The sequence below is a fragment of the Bos taurus genome, chromosome 7, assembly GCF_002263795.3.
Source record: "Bos taurus isolate L1 Dominette 01449 registration number 42190680 breed Hereford chromosome 7, ARS-UCD2.0, whole genome shotgun sequence".
NCBI classification, from domain to species: Eukaryota; Metazoa; Chordata; class Mammalia; order Artiodactyla; family Bovidae; genus Bos; species Bos taurus.
The window spans coordinates 108437664-108454512 of record NC_037334.1 but is presented as its reverse complement, the minus strand read 5'-3'; the positions used below and the strand labels follow the sequence as shown (position 1 = coordinate 108454512).

At 40.1% G+C, this 16849-nt stretch overlaps 1 protein-coding gene across 2 annotated transcripts in view; it reads left to right on the top strand.

The window, feature by feature from the left end:
• Positions 1-14332, top strand: part of PJA2 (praja ring finger ubiquitin ligase 2) — a 72699-nt gene extending 58367 nt beyond the window's left edge. Inside the window, exons 10-12 of one of the 2 annotated variants that reach the window (XM_059888080.1) lie at positions 8033-8147; positions 8508-8629; positions 11195-14332. In XM_059888080.1, coding sequence (XP_059744063.1) covers positions 8033-8147; positions 8508-8629; positions 11195-11320 — 363 coding nt within the window. In that variant the 3' untranslated portion in view covers positions 11321-14332. 2 annotated transcript variants of the gene reach the window in all.
• The last annotated feature ends 2517 nt before the right edge of the window (positions 14333-16849 follow it).

Sequence of the window (16849 nt, the reverse complement as noted above, 5' to 3'; positions counted from 1 at the left end):
TGATTGGAGGTGCATTGTTAGGCAGATTCCTTTGAAGAAAGATTACATAAGAAAGTTAATGGAAATTTGGTCTTTTAAGACTCTCCATACCCATAAGCCCTGAGGAAAATCCTCACATATTTACAGAGCACTTCATATACACTGGGGTGTAGGCCTTAGAAAGGTGGTAGATGAGATAAACGCAGAGACTTTTGAGTTAGAGTGACTCTTTTAGGCAGTGTGACCTTGGATAGTTGACTTAACCTCTGTAAGTTGTAGGTCCTTATCTACAAAATGGGAAAAACAAAGTTTTGCACTTAGAAAAATACCTGGTATTGTCATAAGCTCTCAGTAAATGGCTGTATTCAAAGATGCCTTCAGATGATCAGCCAGCCAAATGGTAATCATCTAACATCATGAATTAGTGGTAATCACTAATCTGGAATTACTGGTCATTCAAAGTCCATAATAAATGATTTGGTATAAGTCTCCATTCTTTAAAAGCTAAATTATTTTATTCTTTAGAAACTAGATTCTGTGCTGACAAAGGATTGTGCTGCTTTAAGGCTGTTTAGGCCATCTAGTTGCGTTTCTGACACTTGGGCTAACATTTGAATATATATTGTACTAAGGTGTAGACAGATTTTTATGGATTTTCGTAGCAGTGGCTGTAAAGTGGTCTTTCTTGCACTTGTTGCTTATAAGTGACCCCAGATCATCTTAAATATATGTAAGTGCCAAGACAATAAATTATTTTTACATATATTGAAATTTACAGATGAGTTCTTACAGAGTTTACCTTGAGAAGTAGATAGGGAATTGAAGGACATTCATGACTGCAGCTGTAGTTACTCATGAGAAAGAAGGGACAAGTAACAGGCTCTTACTTTCCATTTCCCTATTTCTTTATGGGAAAGTTTTAATATAAAGAGAGCTCATCTGTGCTACACATAAACAAAAAGAAGGGATTCTATTTATAGGAAGATCCATTTGGGGAGGTTATTCAGGTTAACTATGCTTTAATACACGTTTGTGTCACTGGGTTCATTATTCCTTTCTGATGACTGCAATTTGTAGTGCTAATAAATACCTGAAATTTCAATATGTGTAAAAACCACTGTAACAAGGGATTAGAATGAAAAGGGAGTGTTTAGTAACAAAGATCGTTCTACAGAATATAGAAAAAGCACGCACACGGAGCAGCCACCACCCAGGACCACCTAAGGGAGAGCTGGCACTTTGCTCCGTGGCTGGGATCCACACCTTGGTGGAGATGGCACAGCTGTGGCTCACTGAATAGCAGAGAAGTCACTGCGGTCCTCGGCTGGCAGAACTTGGGGAAGATCAGCCCTGGAGGGTGATGTCTGACTGGAACGCTGTGTCTGCGGTGGGGGCTGGAGGAAGCCTGATGGCTGCGTGCCCTGCAAGAGCTGGGTGCTGGAGAGGCTGTGTGCACTGTGGGAGTCTGCTGCTGGAGAAGGCTGTGTGTGCCACAGAAGCTGGTGGGCTTCTCACGAGGACCAGGAGCAAAGTGCTTTCCCTGCTGCTCCGTCTCTTTAGCAGTCGCTGTGAATGAAGCTTGACATCATGATAGCGTCAGGAGGGAACATATTTAAATGGCCCAAATCCATTTTCCCAGAGCTTACAAAAGAAGTGAATTTAGATCTGAGAAATGATCATTGGTCTTTGGAGCAGTCCATATATCTTTGACTGCTTGGATTCTGTATACCCCTTTCAACAAACATTTGGACTCCCATCCAGTACACAACAGTTATGTTTCTGTCTAACAAGATACAACAGAAGTTTTCAGTGTTTCCCCCGATGAGCACATGAAGAGCCCCAAGAGTCATTGCATTCATTGCTGGCTATGTTAATGACTCCACAGGTTAAGTCGGTCATACTGAATGTTCTTTTACATAAAGATTAAATTGTAAAGCTGACTGCTGTATAAAATAAAAATGGGAAAGATGGAAAAATGGTTAGATGCAGATAAACATAAACATACACCAAGCAGATGGAGTGCCTGCAGAGCCGCTGGTCCTCGTTTTTGTGTTTGGTAACAGGCTGTAATTGACAGCTGCAGTGTCCTTTTCCCTTATTCTCCCTGTCTTCAGCAAGGATCTGCCTGGTTAGGATTCTTTACTTGGTGGTGAGACCCACGCCTACCGCTCTCAGGAGTCTCATGTCCTTAGTCATCTTGCCTTTTCTGGCTGCTGTGGTCTTCTGGTAACTTTACTGTTGGGGATAGAAGTACTAAGAGATGTGGGCCTTGTACGCAGTTATCCCTCTACAGGATGTTCAAGTAGAGGAAAGAGGCTTGTGGATGGTCAGCCGCTCCTGCTGGTAAAGGAGACTTAAGAGTGAAATGGGGATTCAAAACAGTTACATCTGAATTCAACCACATATCCTCATTCTGAGTTTTAGAATCCTGTTTCTTAACCAGTTAGTGGTATAATTTTTGAGAAACTTGACAAGACTTAGAATTAATTTAAAATGTATGCTTGATTTTTAGAAATGAGAGATTTTTTTCCAGGGCTGTCATGGGCACACTCTGGTTCTCATACTGTGCTTCCCTTTGAAAGTTAGTGGGCTCGGGTTTGTGCTTTTCTCCCTGTCAGCCTGCAGGGACACTCGGAAGGATCCATCATACGTCACGGCTTTTATAGTCACCGTTATGCCGTAAGGTCAGGTGGGCAGACAGCTGGTTCCCCACACGCGCTGGGTTGGCTCGTGGTCGCATTCCACCAAAGATAGTTCAGTTCTGATGCTGCTGCAGCCTGTGCCTTGAGAGCATCCCACTCCAGTTGGTAAGGCTCTCAGCACTGAGCTCAAGCAGAAAGGTCCCACCACAGCAGTCCCATTCCTCCTTCATGGGATCGCGCCTGATACCAGTTCTGTGTCAGTCTGGGCTCAGTCACAAGAAAGAAAACAGTAATTTGAGTAGGATAAGAATTATGAACTACAGTTAGGCTGCATGTGTGCACACTTGTTTCTGATGCTGTGTGACCCCATGGACTGCAGCCCACCAGGCTCCTCTGTCCATGGGATTTCCCAGGCAAGAATAATGGAGTGGGGTGCCCTTCCCTTCTCCAGGGGATCTTCCTGACCCAGGGATCGAACCCGCTTCTCCATTGGCTGGCAGCTTGTTGACCACTGTGCCACGTGGGAGGCCCGGGCACAGTGAATTCTGAGGAATACAGGAATAGCAGATTTGAGGGATAGCCTCAGGGCTGAGACGAAGCACTCTACCACTCTGCCCGCAGGGTTAAGATCCAGACGGCGTTGTAAAGGACACAGCTGTGGTTCTTAGACAAGTGTTTGTACGGCTAGGCTGGCAGAACTTGCTGGAAATCTGCCCTCTGGTTTTTGGCAAAAATCTGGCTTTGGAGTGCTGGAGAAGTTGTTCCCAGGGAAGCACTCCTACTATAAAACCACCAAGATGAGTGCCAGGGGAGGCTGCAGGCACCTCCCCCTGCAGCTGTGAGGCACTGGGGAGAGTGCGTGTGCTTCTGGAGCCAGGTGCTAGGGAAGCCGCTCACGGGAGGAGCCGGGGCAGAAGCCCTGTGGTGCAGAGGCCAAGGTAGGGGTAGAGACAGGAAATCTTCTCCCTGCTGGGGGCAAGCCCGCTGGAACTAAGCAGCAGTCCTTTCCCCCAGTCTCTCCAGCACCCTCTACTGCCTGAGCCTAAGACAGAGGAGGAACACTTAAAAGGCCCAGATCTGTTTTCACAGAAAGGAAATGAAAAGTGAATTTGGAGCTGAGAGGCAACAATTCTGTTACCGGCACACTGTTTTTGTTTTTGTAATGTCTGTTTCAAATCCAGAGTCAAACTTGGGGTTCAGTGCTATTAACTGTGTTTATTAACTTTTACAAAAAACCTTCCTTTGCTTTTTCCTTTTTCAGTCCTGACTGTGGTTTGGCCCTATACTCTGTTGTAAGTCTTCTCAAATTCTTTTTGAAAAGATGGTTGCTGAAGTACCTAGGCTAGGTTATGAGGAGTATACAAAAGACTGTGCTTGCCATCCAAGGTGACACTGTTAACCATCAGGCAGAATCCTATTCCTACCTAGAAAGCCCAGTTTATTTTGTATTGTAACAGGCATATAATGTAAAATTTACCATTCTAACCATTTTTAAGTGTGTAGTTAAGGGGCATTAAGTACATAAACAGTAACCGCATCCCTCCTCTTCTCATTCTGTGGCAGCCTTCATTCTCCTGTCTGTCCTATGGATTTTACTACTTTAGCTACCTCGTGTCAGGGATACAGTGTTTATCCTTCTGTGGCTGACCTTTTCAGCGAGCATCATGCCTTCAGTGCTCACCCTTGCTTTAGCGTGTGTCAGGATTCCCTTATTTTCCAAGGCTCCGTTGTACTCCACTGTTTGTACGTACCCCACTGTTCCAGCTCTATTGGGGTATAATTGACATGTAACATTGTGTACGTTTAGGGTGGACCGTAGGGCTTCCCCGGTGGTGCTAGTGGTAAAGTCCCTGGGTCAGGATGGTCCCTGGAGGAGGGCATGGCAGCCCACTCCAGTATCCTCGCCTGGAGAATCCCATGGACAGAGGAGCCTGGCGGGCTGCAGTCCATGGGGCCACACAGAGTCTGACATGACTGAAGCGAGTTGGCACACAAGCATACAAGGTGTACAGAATGTGGATTTGATACACTTATATATTGTGCAGTGATTATCACAGGCGAGTTGTTAACCTCCGTCAGCTCACATAACTACTGTTTCTGTCTTGTGAGAGCATTTAAGATTTACTCCCTTACCTTATTTCAGGTATATAATGCAATATTGTCACCTATAATCAGTTTGCTACCGTGAATCCCCAGGACTGACTTGTCTTATAACTGGAAGTTTACTGTTTCATGTCTTAGGTGTAAGTCTTTATTCCGTGTCAGGTTAACTTTCTGTGAGTGGTGTAAGGTGGTTGTTGTTCAGTCACTGAGTCGTGTCTTGACTTTTTACAGCCCCATGGACTGTAGTGCACCAGGCTTCCCTGTCTTTTATCATCTCCCACAGCTTGTTCAAACTCATGTCCATTGAGCCGATGATGCCATCCAACCGCCTCATCCTCTGTCGTCCCCTTCTCCTCCCACCTTCAGTCTTTCCCAGCATCAGGGTCTTTTCCAGTGAGTCGGCTCTTCACATCAGGGGCCAGAGTACTGGAGCTTCAGTTTCAGCGTTGGTCCTTCCAATGAATATTCAGGGTTGATTTCCCTTAGGATGGACTAGTTTGAGTTCCTTGCAGTACACAGTACTCTCAAGAGTCTTCTCCAGCACCACAGTTCAGAGGCATCAGTTATTCTTAGGGGTTCAGTTTTATGCATGTGATGATCATCTGCGTGTGATTTTCAGTCTTCCCGGTACCATTTATTGAGGAGACTGTCCTTTCCCCCTGAGTATTCCTGGCTCCTTTATCAGGTCTTATGTTTTCCAGGGTTTGTTTCTGGTTCTTGATTCTGCTCCACTGTTAACGTGTGTCTGTATTTATCCCAGCTCCATACTGTTTAATCACTGTAGTTTAATAGTATCAGGAAATGTGATGCCTTCAGCTTTGTTCCTTGCTTTGGCTATTCATGATCAAGGTCTTTTGTGGTTCTATACAAATTTTAATGTGTAAAGTTAGGTTGCCTGAATAATTCCTCTTTTTTTTTCAATGTAGACTTTTTTTGTTATAAACTTCCCTCTTAGATCTGTTTTTGCTTCATCCTATAAGTTTTGGCATACTGAACATGTGAACAAGCCATTGGTTGTTCAGAAGTGTCTTGTTTAATTTCCACATAGTTATGAATTTTCCAATTTCTTCCGGTTGTTGGTTTTTTATTTCTTGCCATTTTGGTCAGAAACAATAGCTGGTGTGACTTCAGTCTTATCAAATTTGCCAAGACTTGTTTTGAGCTCGGATCTGACCTGAAGAATGCCCGTGTACATCCAAGAATGTGTGTTCTGCTGCTGTTGTGTGGGATGTTCTGCATCTGTCTGTTAGGTCTGTTTTACCTAAAGTAGAGTCCAAGTCCAGTGTTTCCTTTTTGTCTTGTCTGAGTAATGTATCTGTTGCTGAAAGTGAGTTACTGAACTCCCCTGATACTCCCTTATTGTTGTCTAATCTCACTTCAGATCTGTTTTTACTTGCTTACTATGCTTAGGTTCTCTGTTATTTGGTACATATTTTTTATGATTGTTACATCTTCTTGATGAGTTGATTCTTTATATAATAATCATCTTTACCTCTTACTACAGTTTTTGGCTTAAAGTTTCTTTTATCTAATACAAGTATAGCTGCCCCTGCTCTTTGATTTCTCTTGAATAGAGTGTCTTTTTGCATCCCTTCACTTGGAGCCTGTGTGTTTCCTGAAAGCTGAAGTGAGTCTCTTACAGGTAGGATATGGTGAGTTGAGTCGTCGTCTTTTTCTCCTTTTGCCACTGTATGCCTTTTGATTGGAGAACGGTAAGAAGTTACTAATTCTTTCTTACCCATTATTGTCTGGCTGTTTTGTAGTTCCCTTGTTCCTTTCTCCCTCTCCCATTGTTTTCTTTGTGACTTGATTTTCATTATCTTTTGTGTAGATAATTTAGATGTATTATCTACACAAAAATCTAATGTAGATTTTTGCTCTATGATTTCTGTGAGGTTTACATAAGACATCTTAATAGCTTATTTTTGCTGGTAACAACTTCAGTTGCATGCAAAAAGCTCTGCCCTTTTATTCCCCTCTTAGGTTTTTGATGTCCCAGTTTCTCTTTGTATACTGAGTATTCTTTAGCAAGTTATTGTAGTGTACTTATTTTTAATACTCTTATGCTCTAACCTTAATACTCAGTAAAATGGTTAATATACTGCCATATTATAGTATCAGAGTGTTCTGAATTTGACCATATACTTACCTTTACTAACCAGCTTGTTCATTCATTCATCAGTAGATATTTGGTTTATTTCTACCTTTTAGGTCTTGTGAGTATAGGTCCTGTCTGCAGTTGTAATTTAACTGTAATCAAAAGGGCTAATCAAGCCACAAAAGGATGAGGCTGACTCCTGCTAGATGGTTGTATGATCTGCTGGTCTTCCTGTCTTTCTTAGAATAGTGACTTTTTCCAGACATTTGAGTTCCTAAATAAGTTCACAGCCCAGGTAACTGGGAGTTCAGGCATATCTCAGTGAGGTTACAGATTTAGGCCAAGAGCACCACAGTGAAGTGAGTCGCACGAACGTCGGGTCTCTGAGTGCGTATAAAGCTATGTTTATGGTGTACCATAGTACGTGTATGGTAGCAGCATGTCTAAAGAAGTGTACGCACCTGCGTGTGAGAGTACTTCATTGCTAGGAGCACTGACCGCTGTCTTAGCCTTCAGTGAGTCACAGTAACAGCAGAGTTCACTGATCCCAGATCATCAAAACAAAGATGATGATAATAGGAAGTTTGAAATATGAGAATTACTAAAATGTGACAGAGACATGAAATGAGAAATGCTGTTGGAAAAGGGGGCACTGATAGATGTGTTTGAGGCAGGGCTGCCAGAAATCTTTGGTTCGTAAAAAATGCCATGTCTGCCAAGTACAGTAAAACGAGCTGTGCCAGTACTAGTGAACTGGTAACATGGGTGCATGGACTCTATGCCAGGAGTCAATGCTGCCATTCAGGGGCACAGTATTGGCTTCCCTGTCTTGAACATCATGTAACCTTGGCCATATTTTACTTTCACGAGTTGAACCTGTCCAAAATATTACTTTCTTTCATGTGATTGATCTCACACAGAAACTCACAAGTTAGAAGAGAACCACTGTTTTGAAATTATAAGTACGATAGTCAAGTAAATTATTGAGTTATTGAGACAAAATAGATTTTTGTTGTACTTGTGAGAAATAGGTTTGTTTGTTTTTTTCCCTGTGTTTATGATATTTTTGGTTCAGTGCAGAATCAAAGCAAAAGAAACCAACAGGAAGAGGGGTAATGTTGGATGTGATTTTAGATGACACCTTTAAACATGGCTCTCATTGCTGCTTAAAAAGCGTATCTAACAAAGTGTTGTGACTTTCCATTTTCAGACTGCCCTGGCACACTTAGAGTCTCTTGCAGTGGATGTTGAAGTGGCCAATCCACCAGCCAGTAAGGAGAGCATTGATGGTCTTCCAGAGACCCTTGTTCTTGAGGATCACACTGGTAAGTGCAACGTTTCTCTCTCATAAACGTGTCAGACGACACATTGCATATTCAAGTATGTTACCAGTGCACGTAGAAGATAAAAATACAGTCAGACATTTTCATTAGATTTTCTGTGAAACTTAGAAATTTATCGAGTGATAGGTTAGGACAAATGTTCTCCAGTCAACTTTTCTACAAAAGCAGTTTTTATTAAATTCCAAATTGTCATGCATTACGCAGAAATACATTTGCCAATTAATTGATCAAATTCTGGTTCTTTCATCTTCTGTAGTTATCATTTATGAGTTAATGTGTTGGATTTCAGTTTTGTTAAAATTGAACCTTGTGGGATTGTTAAGTCACATTCTTTGATTTCAGCTATTGGTCAGGAGCAGTGCTGTCCGATCTGCTGCAGTGAGTATATTAAGGATGACATAGCAACAGAGTTACCCTGTCACCATTTCTTTCACAAACCTTGTGTCTCAATTTGGCTACAAAAGGTGAGTTGCAGGTTTACTTTTTTAGAATTAATATTTTAATGGCTTCTTCTACAAGTTAATGATGATAGTAGTGTTTTTTAAGCCTGTTATACTTAGCTACATACTCAAAATATTTTTTAATTTAGTGTTTAAAATTGGTTACCCTTTAATGATTACAGATTAATGGTAATATCAAGCCATTTTACCTTACTAAAGTGTGAGTCTCTCAGTCGTATTCGTCTCTCTGTAACCTCATGGACTGTAGCTTGCCAGGCTCCTCTATCCATAGGATTTCCCAGGCAAGAATACTGGAGTGGGTTGCCATTTCCTTCTCCAGGGGATCTTCCTGACCCAGGGATTGAACCTGGTTCTCCTGCACTGCAGGCAGATTCTTTACTATCTGAGCCATCAGGGAATCCCTTTAACTTATTAACATTTTCTAAAAAAGCAATGTAAGAAAATGATGTTAGGATAAAACTAGTTAGATCTTTGATTGTATCTCTGAAATCTGTTGTTTTCAAAAATATCTTAAGCCAGGAAGTCTTTGGGACTACTCAGAGTACTGTAACATTGTACAGATATTCTGCTAACATGAGATGGTATCTCTAAAAATGAGGATAAACAAGGTCTTACTGTGCAGCACAGGCAGCTGTAGTCGATATCCCGTGATAAACCCTAACGGAAAGGAATATGAGAAAGAACACACAGATAGCGGAGTCACTTCGCCATATAGTAGAAATTAACATAACATTCTGAATCAACTGCATTTCAATAAAATATTTAAAAGGTAAAGTAGAAATGGTTTGATAAATATTTAATAACCTACCAAGTACCTCTGATGCAATTTTTATATACTGTTTTTTAATGTTTACCCAATAATTTTTAAGTATATTTGAATTACTTTAAAAAGTATTCTTTAAATCGCAGTGAGCTCTATTCTTGCATAAGGGATATTTACATGCAGTTCAGTAGAAGCTCCCAGATCACTCTCTCAGCTTGATTTCTTAGGGATACGGCTCTCTGTCTCCTCCATGACCGTTTCCTTTGATCTCTTCTCTCTCACTCCCACCCTCTCCGTCCTCCCTTTTCTTTCCTTTCTTTTGTTTTGTTCTTGGCAGTAGAAGTACTGCCACTTCATCTCTGTCAAAATTCTAGTTAATATCTGTCAGATCCAGTGCAGAAGTGTTCATTATGCCTTTATAATATCTAAAGTTTCTGTCTAGGCTTTCAAGGCCTTCTGGGATCTAGTCCGTCCTTCAGATTTACTCCTCTGTACCTTTACTCATGCCTAGCCTGGTGTGATCATCCCCTCACTGTAAAAATAGAGGTTCTGGGGAGGTCCAGCTTACATGCCACCTTTTCTATTCTTGGCACCCTCTTTCTTTAAACGCCCACAATAGTATCAGAGCCTCAAGAAGGGTCTCGTGTTGTCTGTGCCTGCCGTGTGTCACTCCTGGGTGGGACATGTGCGTTTCCCCACTTCATCCTGATAACAACTCGGGGGCATCTTGGTGTCCTTACTCTCGTTTCCTGGTAGTTGTCACTCACCAAGGTTCCATGGCTGCAGTGTGCTTGGCTGAGACTGGACTCCTATTTGACTCTCAGATGTTGCTCTTTGGCTCCATCTCTATGGCAAGTGCACAGTACCTGTTTGCTGAATTAAGTTCTTGAATTGTAAATATTGCTTATGTTGTACAGTCTTGAATTGTCAATGATTTTTGCCTTAACCCAAGGTCGTAGTTTCTTCAGTCTCTCTCCTGTCAGGAAGCAGCATAGTGTGAAGCCTTTCCTCTGGGGAGAAGGTTCCCAAGATACATATCTTTGTCACCTTCAACAGCATGATTTCTTCAACCTGTTTTCTATCGGGGAGATCTCTGGGGAAAAGACAGTTTGTGAGGGGATTATCTATTGCCAGATGGCAATCTCTGTAATCTGCCATGGGTCCTAAAATCATGCACTCCCAGTCTAACTGCTTTCCCTGTTCCACCTTCCCTCATTGATTTGTTTTATTATTCACAAGGCACCTAACTCTTCTTAACTTTCTGAAAAGGAAGTATATGGCTTTATAAAGAAGGGCTGCAGTCCATCTGCTTTGACGTATCTGTACCGCACTAGAGTGAGGTTTTACTATATATGTGGAAGATCCTAGGGGGGTGATTTGATGTAATAAATACATGAATTAAGTAGGTCTCTGGTTTCTCTTAATACATACATCATAGATTCATAATAATTCACTTCAGAGGAGGACGTACCCTGCGACTCCTAGCTCGCCCTTGTAGCGCCAGTGCTCAGTGGAGAGTACGGTAGATGCTCAGTGATACTCACTAAAGGAAAGATGAGTGACCTATAACATACAGAACTGATGAGGAAACATTGTTCCCTCAAAGAAATCAAGAGTCTGATTGGGATGAGGGGAAATCGCCTCAGAATTCTGCTTCTCTGATTTGTGGGTTGACGTTCATTTGTTGTTACAGTATTTGACTTTTTTAGGATAATGCTACTGTTCTGATACTTCATAGCAATTCAGACCTTTCCGTTTGTTGGCTGCCAACTTGCTCTTCTCTCCCTCCGTTTTTCTCCCTTCAGTCCGGGACCTGCCCCGTGTGCCGCCGTCACTTCCCGCCCGCTGTGATGGAAACGCCCGCAGCTGCTTCCGCTGAGCCTGATCGTGACGCGCCCCCTGCAGGCGACAGTGCTGCAGAAGCCCCCTAAGCCTTCCCACTCGAGTGAGATCAGTCTATCAAAGTAAATCTGCAGATTCCTTCTAAATCCGATGTGCAAATAATTATATATAAATATATTAAAAATGCTATATATAGTCTATGCCATAGTTTAGAAAGAGAATATTAACCTTTCTAAACTTAAGTTTAGGTTTGCAGAAAGTACTAAACGTTTTCAAGCTGAATGTTGAAGTAGTGCATCCGTTTTCTTTAGTTTAACATGTTATTAATTGTAAAGTCAAGCTTATCAATTAATTCTCTCCAGAAGAAATAATCATCTATGTGGCACACGTTGTTGATTTTGTCTGGAGTACTGCCACTAAGTGATTATAATTAAGCTTTCCTATTTGCATCAAATGTGAAGATTGTGATTACAACAGTAGTAAAATTTGGCTTCGTTGGAAATAAAAAGGAATTATAAAGCATGCTTTTTCTTTGGTCCCTTTGCTTCATCAAAACCTCTTGGTTGGTAATACTGAGTGGTTTTGTAAGAAGGTATATGTTCTTTCAAATTAAGACTTTTTAGAATGCCAAACAAAACTTCTAGCTAGAGTATCACAAAATGTTTATATCTTAATTGTAGTCTCCTTGAAATGGTTAGGTAGAAAATTATTATATTTGAACTGGTGGATGTGTGTAAAGTAAAGTTAGTAAAGAAAAGTACCGATCTCCTGTGCTCGGTGCTTGGTGCAGTGAGATTACTTAGATGGCCTTACGAGATCCTTCTGTTTGTCTAAAGTTACACTTGAAGGTCCAGAACACTTATGGCACATTTGTGAAATAAATACTGGATAGAGTTAAAGGTGATTTTCACTCTGTAATATTTTGGAAGGTCTGAAAAAAAAAAAGCATGAAGGGTTTTAAAACACTCATTCTGTTGTATCCCAAAGGAAAATCTGAATCCTTAAAAAAACTAGAAAGTTAATTGTACTATCTTGTATAAAGCATCAAATTGATGGAGTACAGGACAGATTTGACCACACCTTTTTACAACATATCTAAACCTTCCTGTGTTACAATTTATTATTTTAAAGTATTGCTGGACAGAGATTATTCATATTACATTATCAGCCTTTGTTTCTCTGCACTAATATATTTTGGTAAAACTATTCACCCAGAATTAAAATAGTGTCAAATGAAGCCGTAGATGAAAAAGGAATAGATTGTATGATTCCCTAGTAACTGTGTGAACAGAACTGATCAGGTAACACAGCTCTGGTGTTAATTTCCTTACCATAAAAGGAAAGATGCTGACCTCAAATTTAACCTCTGAAAGAGACCTGTTCACAAGCTTTTACACAAGAGAGAAAATCAGCTTTCCTCACATTTTTTTTTTTTTTAATGGGAAACCTGACCACAGAGTCATCTCTGTGATTATGAAACCAAACTAAGACTGCACAGCTTTCTGTTTAGGTTGTCCCACCCAGTAGGCAAGTATATATCAACATGGACATGATATTTAACTTAGGGATGCTTTAGATACCAAGACCGGAGAATGGTGATGGGTCTTAGAATGCCACATTTGAGCAAGTAAAATAGTAAAGCACATAGTGAGTGTACATCCATCGAAGTAGTACATCGATAATTTAGTTTGGACACTAAAACAGGAATGTTTATATGGCTTCCCAAATGCAAAGTTCGCGTTTTATTTGTGTAATTTCTCTGAGTATTTATATTCCATTTCTTTTCTTCATTCTTAAATGAATTTTCACTGTTGGCACATTTGAGGCTTAAATATAAGGAACACAAAACTTGCATTCTAATTTTTGCATATATTGTAAATGTGTCTGGTATTTACAGCAAAATACTGTGTATCCTTTTATGGGTAAAACAAAACTGAACATTGCATGCATGTAATGTGGTGACTTTGTAATTTAGAGGTTCTTCGGGGCGTCTGTGACTTTCAAAATGCTTACATTCAGCCTTAATGTTGCATTAGGTAGCATGTTTTCCTTCTGATGTATATAGTCACTGTTGTATAAACTAATCTTTGCTTGTTTTCTACTCCGTGATCTTTCCATACCATATTTCATTGATAATCAGTTAGTGTCAGCGGTCAAATCAGATTAAGGTTAATTCTCATGTGTATATTGTGGAAATTTGTGGTTAGTGTGATTTTTGTTGTTGTTGTTTGTTTCCTTTAAGTAATAATGATCAGTTGTGACACTTACTGGTTAACTGACATTGTTACAGGTTTTCTCTGTAATAAGCCACACGTTATATTTAGGCAGTATAATGGGACCTTGGTTTTCTTCTAGATAGCAGCTGTCAGAAGGAAAATATTTCCTCTTTGCCTATTAAGATTTAGCTATTATCTGCCAGTTGTTAAGAGGTTTTGGTTCCAAATTCAACCAGCAGTGTTGAGAGCTGAACTTAAGATAGCTGTTGTACTTTTTGCTTTCCATCTGTTTCCGCCCTTCATTCTTGGCTCCCTACTATCTATAAACATCTGCTGTGAAGGAGAAAAGTTCAATAAGAGTTGGCTTAAAAATTCTGTAAAAAATAAAATTGAGGTTTTAGAATTGTCATTGTAACAAGCTGATATAATCTGAGGCTGACAAGGCAACTAAATTTTGAAAATTTAGAAAATTTTGAAAAAGTAAAGAATATATGATGGTAAATTAGAAGTATTAGTATTAATTAAAATATTGTTTCTCTTATTTCTCTATTATATGTTAAGTGACTTGACCTAATAATTTTATTTTTTTTTTAAACGTGTTCTTCTTTCTTGTAATATGAATGGTGATATTTAAAGGTAAATCTATGTGGTTTTCTTTTGTGTTTCTTGTTTATCTCTAAGCTAAGTCTTTAAGATTATTTGTGATCTGGATTTATATATAAGCTGTTAAATATATATGAACTGTTAAAATGGAATGCAAGCTTTTCAAAAGCCCAGGTCTAAATGTAATGATTGGTTTATTGTTCTACAACCCCAGACCATCATTTTTCGTGTAAATCATAAACAATAAACAGGATATACTCAGTGGTCATTTCTAATATTTAATCATGTAGTCGTATCACTTCTATAACGTAACCTCCTCGAGGATTTAGTTTTAATAGCAAAGAACACAGGTCTTAACAGGAAGTCTGGAATAGGCTCCTGAGCACGTGATTTTATAGTCCTTCTGCTGTGATCCAAGAAGGAAGAGGCTAAAAGAGAACTCGGCTGTACGGAAGTGGTTGGTGGCCTTGCAGAGGGCGAGCCGCTCCGCGCGCCTGCAAGGGCTGGATTTCAGCATCACAGGAGTGTCGCCCACATGCGCCTACAGGTAGCACATGTGAAGCTAGGCAGAAAGGTCTTGTTCCTTCTACGTGGCCGCCTCTTCATGTCTCCCCTCAGGCTTCATACTTTTCTCAGATTTTGCATGATACCTATTCTGGACCAGCTGGCATTGACTATTTCAGTCTCTCACGTATAATGCATTGCTTAGAACTAGACACAGTTCTGTGGTCTGACTAAAGCAGGATCCAGAAGCATTATTGCCATCATCAAGGTGATTGACATATGACCATTACAACTAGTATATGTTGACATTATTATTATCATTAGCATCATTTTTAGGCACATGTATCACATTATTGTCTTTTGCTAAACCTCAAGGTATTGCTGGTAAGCCAGGCTGGTTCCTAATAATTACTTACCCAATTTCCCATTAACCTAATTGAAGGACTACATTCATCCTCACTAAAATTAACTTGTAAAGGTCTGTATGAACTCCTGATTCTTCTCCCAGCCTGTGTCAGTCCCAATTTTGATGAAGCATGCCTTTGGTGTTTAGAGGCTTTCTCCACGTTACTGATAAATACTGAACAAATCAGGATGAAATACAGGCCCTCCTGAGAACACCACCTTAGACAGCCTCTAGATTACCTTGACCCACCAGTCAATGCTTTGGGTACAGTTGTTGAAGCAACTGCTAGTCACTTAGATGCCTACGTTTGCTGAAAGGACACTGGAAGAATAAGAAATACTGTCCTGTTTGGTTGACAAGCACTATGGAAGTAGCCTAATCTTGCTAGTGTATTAAATCAGGAAAGCAAATGAAGTTACCTGGAAATGCTTCACTCTTAGTGAAAGCATGCTACCTCCTTTCTAACTGCTCACATGCCATCTGTTAACCTTCTCTAGAAATTTGGTAAGTGACCAGTGTCAACCTAATTTTTTTTAATTTTTGGAATCTATCTTTTTTCTTTCAAAAATTAATGATATTTGAATTAACGTGACCTTAACAAGTCACTTAATCATTCTGCTTCTGTTTTCTCTATAAAGTAAGGACTCTGAATTAAAGGTTCAGTACTACTGTTTGTGCATGGGTAAAAGTTTGAAAAAAATGTTCTTTGTTGATGTGCAGAGGGAGGGGGAAATACAGTTGCTTTCTATCATTGTTTGATGTTAGCACTGCCTTTTAGGATTGATGAACATTTTAGCTAAAAATCTTAAAAGCATCTTAATCACTTCTTAGGAGCTGAAAGAGTTTGACATGGGAACTTTATTAAATCAAAAGAAAGAAAATTAATGTCAGTTTTACTAAAAGGCTACATGCCTAGATCTGGGGTCGCAAAGAGTTGGACATGACTGAGTGGCTGAACTAAACTGAACATGCCTGGATATGGCAGTTTATTCCATTTTGTTTTTAATTTATAACCATATGCAGTTGTTTAGTGAATATTAGAGGGAGGAGGTCTAATGCAGGGAAAAATATACTGCTTTTTAGCCCTTCACTGTCAGAGACATTCAGTAAGCCACAATGATTTCTTTTTCTTTGATTATAAAACAGCAATTCTTCTTCAGATTAATTGAGAAAAATGCATTTTTACATTCTAAGAATAGTTCCAATTTATGAAGTATTAAATATTAGACATTGTTTTAGGCTCTCTGTTTTAGCTAATCTTCATAATGAGTCTGCAGAGTAGTTTTATGTTGTCACAACCTTCACAAATGAAAAAATTGAGTCCTGGTTCCAAAGCAGAAACCCCAGGGTTCTGGGTGGTTCATGCCACCTTTCTGGGTAGGAACAGTGTGATCAGTGTGAGTATTTAACCAGGTTGTTTGAAATGATGTCTGAGTTTTTAAAATGGGGAAGGAGGCCTGTTTAAAATTCTGAAAAATACTTTGTTAGTTTTTCCTTTTGCTAAATTGTTACAGAGAGACATGTTTGCCTTAAGTAATGTGCTGCTGACCAAAGTTGTAATGTCCTAGTTAGTGAAGTTTCTTAGTCACGGTTAAAATCTATGAGAACTTCCTCCCTTTGCCTAATTTGGAGGAATCCTTAAGTTATCCTGTGGAGGCTGTCTCTAACCCACAAGGTATGTAGCATCTTCTTGTCTCTTCAACCAGTGAAACCTCACTGGTGCAGGTATCTGTGTATAAGTGACAAGCCCTGCTCTTTCCAGGCCTCTGGAGTCCTTGCCTCAGAAGCCGTGGGCATTTATCTGCCCCCACACTTGCAGTCAGTGGGAACAAACATATGACACAGGGTTTCCTTCTGATTTTAGTCCTTAAGTGATATTTTAAATTCTT